Raw genomic sequence first — 12,073 nt, forward strand, 5'->3', positions numbered from 1 at the left:
CAATTCTATGTAAGTATAACTTTTAAAAAACTTACACACATATTGGGGTTTTACTTGCTTCATGTTAGGCAATGTATACACTGATCAACATCATTACCTAAGTCTATGAAAATGATGTGTATATCTTTAAAAAAGTCTGAGTGAGCCTGTTGTCCTGATCTATGTCTTTAGTCCCAACACTCAGGTGATTGGGGCAGGAGGGTCTCTGTGATTTTGACATCAGCATGGTCTTCATAGCATGTGTGAAGAATGTATTGAGAGTCCATGTTTCAAAATAAACAAAACAAAACAAAAAGAAACAATCAGAAACATTTCCAAGAATATTTTGTTTTCCCATGTCAATTCTTTGAAATTGTACATTCTAGGTATTGTCATATTTCGTACATTCATGACTGGCAGATGGAGCAGCAAAACTATAAAGAACATTTTTCATGAGAGTATTTTAGTGAACTCAAACATCTGTAAGAATCAGTGACACAAATATTTGATGTTTTTTGGGAGGATCATGTTCTCAAACTGTGATAAAGAAATTTAATTTGCATATACCTCCTTCAATCATCAAATGCCTTGAGCAAGGCATTCCCTCTTTGAGCAAGTCCTCTCTTTCATTCTTTGTCTGTACCTTTTGTTGTTTTATTGTATTTGTTAAACATTTAACTTTTGAACTAATAAAAATCAATCCCATTATCTTAGATTAATTTAGTTATAGAGTACTCTGGGAATTCAATAGATACAGCAAAAACATACAGTTAATTTCTCAACAGTTCATTTTTACTAATTTAGCAAAATTAGACCTATGTTGCCTCTTTGTAGGTACAGACATACTGGTAAGATTTAAGAGATTATAGCTCATTTTTCTTGTGTGTGACTACACATTTTAAGTTTACTTAATATATATGAATTTTGGGATGTGTTATTTCTCTTCAAAGCACTGTTATGTGAAAATTTTTTGAAATCATCCAAAATTATTCACAGTTAGGAAAACACATGAGATAAACTCCTCAGAGGGCTAGATTGAAAGAAAATAACCAATGTGGGGTATATTTTGTATCATTTAGTCATATTTGCAACAGTAAGATATTTTTTAAACTTAATACTGGTTATGGAGGCCTTCATGAGAGGGCTCAGATTTTGAGAAGTGACAAGTGCCATTATGCTGGTTTGTAAAATGGCTGTGATCCAGATACTCAGGGTCCATAACACAAAGAGGGATGGTCTCTCAGCCTGGACTCTTAGGGGAGTGCCTGGACCCTGCTCTGAGTGAAATGACAGACTCTAGATATCCCCTATGTGGAAGGAAATGGATATATGGTGGGAGGCTGGGGGGACTGATAGGGGTGCGGGAGGAGGGGAGGGAGAGGGAACTGGGATTGACGTATAAAACAAGCTATTTAAAATTAAAATAATTTAAAAAACACAAAAGTATGAAAGGTAACGCTAGGCAATGGACAGACACAGACATCCATTGGTTACAGAGGATACCAAGATAATATTTTTCAACACTGCGAGTGTTTGCCTTTGCTTCAATCAGTCACTGGATGCAGTCTCCAGGATAGTTATGGACAACAAGTTCATTATCAGGAATGGGCATTCGAGGTGGTCTCTCCACTATTACTTAGTTTGCCAGTTGGTGTCATCCCTTTAGATCACTAGAGGTCACACTGGTGCCTGATCTGTCTTCTAACCTATGATTCCCTCTTCTCCCTATTCTACCTCCCCACTCAACATTCCTGTTCCCCCATGACCTACTCTCTTCCTCTTCTCCCCCTCTCTTCTTCTCAACTCCCACTCCTCGCAGTGTTCCCCATCTGTTCAGAAGATCTTGCCTCATTCCTCTTCTCTGGGGTACCATGCATATCTCTTAGGTTCTTTCCTGTTTCCCAGACTCTCTATCAGTGGAAGTGCAGACTGGCACTATCCTGATCCATGTCTAAAATCCATATATGAGTGAATACATACCATGTTTGATATGTTGTGTAAGTCTTAGAATACTGTGTCCAACTACCTTTTTAGTTTTGTTTGTTTGTTTTACGAGACAGGGTTTCTCTGTATTGTTTTGGAGGCTGTCGGTCCAGCCTGGCCTCAAACTCACAGAGATCCGCCTGCCTCTGCCTCCCGAGTGCTGGGATTAAAGGCGTGTGCCACCACCATCCAACTAGCTTTTTATGAGTGTGTTGACTTAGCTACTTTTGCTTGCATTGAGTGTCCAATTATGACTCTTCTCGATTTTTGTATGTCTTGTAATCTTTGTTTTCTTTGGCCATTAATTTCTAAAAGTATTTTTTTCTTTTGTTGTTCAAATTTCTGGGCAATTTCAGTATCATAACTTTCCTAATTCCTATGGGTCACATTTGATAGAGTAGATACAACCTCATTCATCACTTTTGGTTCAATTCCCCATCCTCTCCACAGTAACTGCCGCCTCCAGTGAACTCTGGAATATGCTCCTTCCTTTTCCTCCTCCAGCAACCACTACCAATTTTTATGAGCTAAAGGCAAACTATATCCCTATTTGTCCTCGGCTGAATGCCTCATATTAACTTCAACTGCATGCTGCTCCCAGTATCTTGAGAAGTTTCTCATCTTTATATTCAAGGTCTTTGTAGCACTTCTGTCACTATGCCTTGGGTTTTACATTGTCTTTTGTAGTTGTACAGTCACCTGTACGTGATGTTGATCTGCATTGTTCTGATGAATGTTTGATACTAATGCAACTAGACCTCTTGTACCTGCATGATTTAAGATATAGTGGGTTCCTCCAGCACAGCAAAATCTCCTCATACTTCCTTCATACTTTACACACTTTAATTCTCAAATTGCTTATGGTGGCTATGTGGTCCTTGGAAAATGGTGATCTCTGCAAGTGCCAACCTTGCTGGCAACAACAGCCATACACTAGCTCCATAGCTTAGATGGTATGGAATCTCCCAAGGCAGCAATTGTTACATAAAGATATATTTTGTGCCTGACAGTTAAATTATCATAGCCTGATATTGGCAATGTCTGTGTAATCTGCAGGTAAATGTTTCCATGATTGATAATAGATGATGTAAAACATAGCTCATTTTGTGGTTATTCTTTTTTTCTTGTTTTTTTTAATCATTTTTTATTTTAATTTTAAATAGCTTGTTTTATATGTCAATCCCAGTTCCCTCTCCCTCCCCTCCTCCCGCACTCCCCTACCCCTCCAGCCTCCTACCCTATTGCCAATTCCTTCCACATAGGGGATATCTAGAGTCTGTCATTTCACTGCTGGGTAGGGTCCCCTAAGAGTCCAGGCTGAGAGAGCATCCCTCTTTGTGCTATGGGCACACGATGACTGTTTGTATTCCAGGGATAGACACTGATCCACTGCTCAAGGCACCATAGGTTGCCCAGGCCACCTCACTGACACTCACATTTGGGGGTCCAGATCAGTCCCATGTTAGCCTCCCTGCTGTCAGTCTGGGGTCCAAGAGCTCCCTCCTGTTCAGATCAGCTGTCTCTGCTGGTTTTGCCAGCCCATTCTTTGCCAATTTGCTCATCACTCCTCTCTCTCTGCCACTGGGTTCCTTGGGTTCAGTTCAGTGCTTAATTGTGTGTTTGCCTCTGCTTCCATCAGTCACCAGATGAAGGCTCCCAGATGGTTATAGACATCAAGTTCATTATCAGGAATGGGCATTCGAGGTGGTCTCTCCACTATTGCTTAGCTTGCCAATTGGTGTTATCCCTTTAGATCACTAGAGGTCACTCTGGTGAGGGGTGGGGGGGAAGTGGGAGCTGGGAAGAAGAGAGGAGGAGAAGAGAAAGAGAGAGTAGGTCATGGGGGAACAGGAAGTTGAGGGAGTGGGGGTAGAATAGGGGGAAGAGGGAATCATAGGTTAGAAGGCAGATCAGGCACCAGTGTGACCTCTAGTGGTTATTCTTAAAAGTGGGGTTACTGGGTCTTTTGGGATTTCCCTCTTATATTTGAGCATATGTATTGGTGTTGCAGTGATTTTGAGACTTCATGAGTATAGCTTTCCCAATATTTTAGGAGATGCAATCTCACTACAGATACAAGTTCCTATGTCTCTTAAAATATTTCTGCCTCCTCTTTCACAATGCTCCTGGTGCCTCAAGTGCAGGAATAACACTGTAGGTATACAACTTGACTTGCTAGATCATAATTAGTTGTTTTCTACATTTTGATCACTCGTGGGTTTTTTCCTGTTTTCTACATATTTATTAATTATGGGGTTTTTTTGAAACGATCACCTTCTTTTGTGTTGGGAAGTGTTTTCCTTTTTGGTTAGAGTTTCATGTAATGAAGGAATTTCTTTGAGTAGGAGAAAATAGGCTCCAATTGGTTAACCAGCACAAAATTGTGAACAAGGCAATCATGGATATACAAATAACATTACAGGGATTCAGTCCATTTTATACAGAAATACACATATTTTTATATATGCATATATAATAGAATGAAAACATATACATATATTTGTATACATATAACAACAATGAAAGATAAAGAACTAAGAAGCTATGAATTTGAGAGGGAAGGTGCATATGGTTTCCTTAATTTGATTGGAATGAAAAATAAACATGATGAAATTGTATTTTTATTTCAAATATTTAAGAGATGTAACTCCAGCTTATAAAAATACAGTCTTCATCATTAAGTAAGTTGTAATTATAGAAATGTTTCTTCTCAAAATGTTTAAACACAGAACATATTGTTGGAAAAATTATTAAAGTGTGACTATTGATTTGTATGTTTTTTCCTTTTCCCAATGTTTGTAGTAGCATTCACAGATATTTGAAGGACATGAAATTCCTGGCTTTTCTATAGGCATACAGAAATTTTGGATTATCAACATTGCCTTTCTTTACTTTGGATTGATTTTTATTTGGGTGGGTTGTTTTTTATGTTTATTTAGCTTACAAATTAAGAAGTTTTCTTAAGGTATTTTCATAGCCCCATCCCCTCTGCTTCCCGCATTTCTATTCAATTATCCTATCTTATACTATCCCATGAACACAATTCCTTCTTTCACTTTCAAAACCCATGTATTGTTTCACCCTCCTAATCCCTTTCTCAGTTATTGCCCCTTCCAAGTCTCCTGGGAACTTGTCCATCTAACTCCCATAGAAGAACACATTTCTCGTAACAAGAAGCTATGATGTCATACTTAGGCCAGTGGTACTATTCATTCTGGGCATGCATTGCATCAAGTAATAGAGTATTTTATATTACTGCTGCAACCATTTCCTAGGATGTTCCACATGAAAGTTCATGGGGAAGGTAGACCTGTAGTTGGTAGTTCTAAATGTATCAGCTCATTTCTACACTCTGTATAATCATGTTAAGATCCTCAGTTTTACCCCATCTCTTGATTGACAGCTGGCTGTTCCTACATGGCTGAAGACTATGAGGGGCAACAGTGATCTCCCTTTGCCACATGATCAGCCAAGTGCTGATTCACAGCTATTGGTGAGTAATTAGGAAAGGGGACCTGACCCAACTTTAGAAGTGTTTGCAGACACTTTTTCTCATGAGAATAGGGTGTTGTGTTGTAAGAGATTCCTTTAATTTCACTGTGCTGATGGCCTGTTAAACCCAGTGTCTTCATTTTTGTCATCCCCACACTAGACTTCTGAGTCATACCTGATTATTCCAGACAGAGTTTCAGTAGAGACATTGAACATTTCGGCAGCTGATGTCATTCATAAGATGTTATCTTTCTTGAGATTTCTCCTAACATGTATTGCTTATGTTATTAAAATCTGCATTCCTAGGCATTTCACCATATCCGTTGTTCTCTTGTTTCTAAGCTCTTTAACCTTAATGGGTTCATATGTGAGAGTGTAAGTCTATGAGATATGACTTTTCATAAGTTCTAGTTCATAACTCAATATGATGTAATGTGCTCCTTGAGCCATCCTTGTAAAGTATTTTGTGCTTCTAATATTTTTCTCTTATTTAAGATTGTAGCGTGATAAAAACTGAAAAACTACAGAGCATGACCAATGTCCATATTTCCAGATGCATGTAACAGCCTTGCTGACTGTCTAGAAAGCAGCAATTCTCACAGAGCACCTTGAAATGCAGTTTGTTTGGAGCATGTAATGGTAAAGAATCCAGAAAAATCAGCATCTTGTTTAACAATTGGCAGGAAGAAGCAAAGTAATAAAATAAGTTGCAGAATCCATAAAACTGCAGTTAGCTAGGGAAATTCTACCACCAATATCTAGAACAGTGTTTGTCACTTTCACAAGGGATTTTTCATGGAGTAGATAGAAAAAGGAGGGTCAGTTTCAGGTTAAACAAAAGATGGCTCCACCCTCCCAACATTGTAAGTGTTGCATTTCTTAGGAAAGTCAATGGATATACTGCCATCAACATTTGCATTCTGAAGTCTTGAGAAACTGCACAGTAACAAACATAGATAATAAGTAAAGTCAAAATTTGGGGATGAAATATTTTCATGCGTTCAAGTCTGGCCTTGAACTACTGAGTTTAAGGGACCCTCATCTTCAGCATCTCTGTAGCTCCATGGATTAAACTGTCTTTGTCCACTCCAGGCTATCATCATTTGTCATTATTCATTTGACCTGAGAGATAGAGTTACCATGTTCAAAAGGGAATTGTGTTGAACCACAGAATGAACATCTGGAATGTGACATTCAGAATCATTACCTTATCACAAACTACAATTGGAATTCTTGGAAATGTCTCCTTTTTGTTGTCTTATCTAGTCCTTTACTTTAGAGAATGTATATTAAAGCCCACAGATTTGATTCTCATGCACCTAATGGCAGCCAATGCCTTGATCATTCTCTCTGCAGGAGTGCCTGAAACAATGGTAGTTTGGGGATTTAAACATTTCTTGAATGATTTTGGATGTGTGTTCGTATTGTACATTCAAGGATTTGCTCGAAATGTGTCCATTGGTGCCACCTGTCTTTTGAGTGTCTTCCAGGCAATGACCATCAATTCCAGGAAGTCATGTTGGAGGGATCATAAAGCCAAAGCAACAAAACACATTCAGTGCTCTGTTTCCCTATTGTGGGTCTTCTACATCTTGCTACATTTCATAATGGTGATGTACACACTTACTGAAATGAATAGCAAAAACGTGACAAGAAACCGAGATTTTGGATATTGCTCTATTGTAGGGCGTGATGAAACCATAGACTCACTCTATACAGCATTGGTGATGTGCCCTGAGTTCTTTTATGCTTTGCTCATTACCTGTTCCTGCACCTCCATGATTGTCTTCCTGTACAGACACAAGCAGAGTGTTCAACACATACGTAGCTATCGTGGTTCCAGTAGGTCCTCCCCTGAGTCCAGAGCCACCCAGAATATCCTGGTGCTGGTGTCTACCTTTCTGGCTTTTTATACTCTCTCTACCATTTTGAGAGGCTGCATTGCTTTTTTGTATAATAACAATTTGTGGCTTGTGTATATCTCTCGATTCACTTCTCTTTGTTTTCCCTGTCTTGGACCCTATATTCTTATAAGACATCACTCAGTTTTGTTGATATTTAATTTGGAATGGTTAAGACATTTTTTCTGATTTGATTATTACTATGCAAAATATAACCATTTTAGTCAGACCTCAGTCATGATGGTTGCATGCATGCTCCTGTGAAGTCTGGGTCAGCACTTCCATAACACCATAGAGTTTCCACATGGCTAAAGTTGAAGTCTGATGGCATGAAGGAACAGTTGAAAACTGATTCCCTCCCAAATAGGTGTGTGATCCTGAAGGATTCACATGGTGTGGTACATGCCCATTTTATAACTGGTAATAAAATCTTAAGAATCCTGAAGTCCAAAAGTCTTAACCCTTATATCCCAGAGGATCTTTACAATTTGATTAAGAAAGTGGTCACTGTCTGAAAGTACCTTGAGAGGAAAATAAATGATTAGGTTGAAAATTTCTTCCTGATACTGATAGAGAGCAGAATTAGACAACTAGCTTCTTACTATATAAGACTAAGCAGGTCCTCCCATACAATTGTAAATATGAGTTGTCCATGGCTTCTGCTCTAGTGACATAAATTGTTTTATGTACAGGAGCAATCAAAATAATTGGAAGGAAGGAAGTCTTTTACTATTTCATGTAAAGAACTGCTTATGTTTACATCTGACAGCTTCAGTGTTTCAGGTTTCACATTAAGATCTTTGATCCACTTAGAGTTAGTTTTTGTGTAGAGTGATAGATTTGGATCTAATTTTATTCTTCATATGTGAACATCGTTTTCCCAGCACCATTTGTTGAAAATGATTTAATTTTCCAAACTTTCATTTTTGGCATCTTTGTCCACTATTAAATGCCTGTAGTTACATGTACTCATATTTGGGTCTTGAATTTTGTTCCATTGGTATGCATGTCTGTTTTTGCATCAGTATTATCCCATTAATTATATATATATTTTCCAAGCACAATAGTTTATTGATATCTTAATTGTCTCATTGTTTTACTCAAAGTAAATAAAAATATGTTTCAATAAACACAAAAAATATGAGCATTTTAAAGTAAAATTTTATTTAAATTGAAAGCAGTCTTATTTTTCTTTTTAAAAAATATGATTATTGTTTATTACATTTTAAAAATTAGAAACAAGCTTGATTCACATGTCACTCTCAAGGGATAAATTGGGAAGCTGGGGAGGGGGCCTGGTTGTGGGAATGTGAGAGGAGGGGTGGGAGAGGGAGCTGGGATTGACAAGCAATCTTATTTTACATACCAATACCACTTCCTTTTCCCTCCCATCCACCCATGCTCCCCACAAACCCAACTTCCCATGTGCCATTCACTCCCAAGGGAGGGTTAGGCTTCCCTTGAGGGAATTTCCAAAGTCTGACAGATCATTTGGGGCAGTACCCTTTGTATCTAGGCTGAGAGAGTATCCCTACAAAGGGATTCAGCTCCCAAACACATTTGTGCACTAGGGATATATACTGGATCCACTGCCAGATGCCCCATAAACTGCCCAGGCATCCCAACTGAGACCGATGTTTTGGGAGCTTGGTTCATTCCTATGCTGGTTCCTCAGCTGATATACTGCAGCCCAAAACCTTCTACATGCTCAGGTCAGCTGTTTCTGTGGAGTTCCTCAGCATTGTCTTGACCCCTTTGTTCATCAGTCATCCCTCTCTACAACTGGATTTCAGGCATTGAACTCATTGCTTGGCTATGAATCTCTACTTCTGCTTCCACCAGATACTGGATGGATATTTTATGATGGCATTTAAGGTAGTCATTATTCTCATTAAAGGGGAAAGGCATGTAAGGTAGCCTCTCCAATATTGCTTAGATCCTTGGTTTAGATCATCATTGTGGATCCATTGATTTTTCCCCAGTGCCAGGTTTTCCTTTAAACCTATACTGTCTCCCTCTATTAGAATTTGCACAGATCTTGGGCCTTTGCTTTTATCTGGGAATCCCTCTATGGTTAAGAAAACATTCTTCTCCTGAATTGATTATAACTATGCAAAATATAAGTATTTTTGCCTTCCAAATTTTACTCAATTATCACTATAAGAAACATAGAAAGTTAAGTATTTAGTGTCTTGTATTCTTAAGGCTAGGGAAATAAGGATGGTAGTTTTGTCAGATGGATGTATTAGTAGCCTACATGATCTGATCATGCTCTGTTGGCCCATTGTAGCCTTCAACTTTCATATCACAGTTTTGTGTTTGTCCAGATACTGTTCAAAGAAACCAAGAAACTGCTTGCAAGAGAGCTGAATTTCTTGTGATTTTATTGTATTAAGGAATCTTGGCTGCTTGGCTGCTGCTACACAGACATCTTGTTCATACTGCACACAAATTGTGGCAAACTAAAACCATGGCTGACCATAAACTGGAGCTCCATAGATTATGACAGCTGCTCTTACTGAACCAGGAACAGAAATAATCTTCAGTGATAATTATCAGATATTTTGATTTCAGTTGTTCCAGAAAAAACACTGTTAGGCTGTTCTTAACCATATACCAACAGTCCAACACTGTCAGTAATGATGGGCATCTCCTCTTGCCATGTAGTTCAAAAATTAACAGTCCTGTATTTCACCTTGTACCAAATCAATAAAAATAAATGATGTAGATGAGGTAAATTTACTTTTATCATATGGTATTCTTCTTTTCCCTTTTATTAGACATATATTTTTCTCATATTTTATTACCTGAGTACAGTTTGCTTACACTTTATTTCACTTAGAAACAAACAGCTCCTTTTCCATCAAGACCCACTCCCATTTGCTCTCTAATTAAAAAGAGAAGGACTCTAAAGGACAACAGTAAAACACAGCAAAATATTCCATAATAACATAAAACAAAAAACTATTATATCAAATCTGTACAAGACACAATGGCAGAAAAACAATAGGGCCTGAAGGGAAGGCACCAGAATGAGAAATTCAAGTGTTTGTTTTGCATCCAGGAGTCCCAGTGAAGTTACTGAACTAAAAATTATCTATAAATGTAGAGGGTTTGGAACAAACCATGATTTCTCCTTCAGTTCATGTTTATGTACATGAGCTTTGCATAGTTGAGAGGCTCAGGTCTTCCCAATGTCCTCCTCTGTCAATCTATTCCATCCCACTCCTTCTACATATCTTTCTGTGGGGTTTCCTGAGAGGTATGAGGGGAGAGTTTTGATGGAGACATCTCATTTAGAACTGTATGCTCAAGGATCTCTTTCTTTGTCTCTCTCTCTCTCTCTCTCTCTCTCTCTCTCTCTCTCTCTCTCTCTCTCTCTGTGTGTGTGTGTGAACTTGACCCAAAGTGTAGCCTTAAGAGAAGAAGGAGCTCATCTAAGATAGTGCCTCCATGAGATTCAAATATCAGACATTTTTCTAATAGTTATTGGTGTTGTAAAGTCCAGTATATTGCAATGGTGCCCTCCATGGGCTGATTTCCCTAAGAAATCAACTTCTTATTTTTCCATGAGAAGAAAGCTATTAAGCAGCTCTCCTCCTTGGGCTCTATGCTATCTCCTGCCTCCAGGTCCCAGCCTTTTCTTGAGTTGCTGTTCTAACATTTTCCATTGATGCACTACGATGTGGAAGTGTAAGCCAAATTATCCTTTTATCCCCAAAATGTTCTTGGCTCATAGTATTTTGTTGCTGAAAGGGAACATGAAATGAGACACTATGGGGCCCCTTTGGTCAAAAACTCAATAAGATGATATAGTCTCAGTAGTGCAATCTTTGTTTGCAGAAATGAGTTGTTCACTTGAGGTTCTTTCTACCTCATTATTTTGGGACTCCCTTATTTCAATTTTTTGTACCTGTTGATTTTTGTCGAAGTTTGTGGTCACTTTTTGAGGAAGTTCCATGAAGTCAGACACAGAGCTCTTGTCTTTAATCATTGAACTAGAGGGAATATAAGGCATAATCTCAGTGCAGTTCCAGAGAGCAGTCTTGAGGTTTTATGGAGAGCATTACAGTCTGCAGTCACTCTAAGGAAATGGTAGATAACCTTTTGTTTTAGTTTTGGTAGAGGTAAGAACTCTTTGGTGGCTTGACTTCTCTTCTTTTTTTCAATCAGTGTTAATGCAAATATCTGTCTCTGGGATTTTATTATTCATGTTACACATTTATGCCTAATATAAAGATATGAACCCATGAAAGAACCATTTGCATGTGACTTTGCAATTCCTGGCCCAGTCAAGAACTCCCCTCAAAGCTCACAAGGGCTCCCACTATAGTCACTGCCTAACTGGCTATATTTAACTTCAGTTTTTCTTAGCCTCTAAGCAAGTTGGGGAATTTCCTGTTGTAGCCTTTCTGAAACAGTTTCCAGATGCCATCCAAACTCCAGAAGCACCCACACTCCAAATGCCCAAGACTGATTGAATTTGTCTTCAGGCTGCTCCCATCACATGTGGTTTTTCCACACAATAAAGGATGTGGTGTTTCAGACTCCTCCTGTTCTCACTTTCTCCCTCCCTGCCTTCCTCCTTTCCATGGCTTTCAGGTTCACCCAACAGCACCTCTCTTTGGGCTTCTATTGTCATGCTAGTTCTCTGAACAAATGTGCTATGACTCAGAGCTCACTTACATTTTCAGTAGATTTGAGAAGACAATGTGGAA

At 38.6% G+C, this 12,073-nt stretch overlaps 1 protein-coding gene across 1 annotated transcript; it reads left to right on the forward strand.

Moving 5' to 3' along the window:
- The first annotated feature begins 5,392 nt into the window (after window positions 1-5,392).
- Window positions 5,393-7,544, forward strand: LOC101835400 (vomeronasal type-1 receptor 4-like). Its single transcript, XM_013126832.3, has 2 exons — window positions 5,393-5,455; window positions 6,606-7,544. Exons 1-2 carry the CDS (start codon window positions 5,393-5,395, stop codon window positions 7,542-7,544), a joined length of 1,002 nt encoding a protein of 333 aa, XP_012982286.3.
- Window positions 7,545-12,073: the final 4,529 nt, after the last annotated feature.

The sequence above is a fragment of the Mesocricetus auratus genome, unplaced genomic scaffold (assembly GCF_017639785.1).
Source record: "Mesocricetus auratus isolate SY011 unplaced genomic scaffold, BCM_Maur_2.0 Super-Scaffold_100037, whole genome shotgun sequence".
Lineage (NCBI taxonomy): Eukaryota > Metazoa > Chordata > Mammalia > Rodentia > Cricetidae > Mesocricetus > Mesocricetus auratus.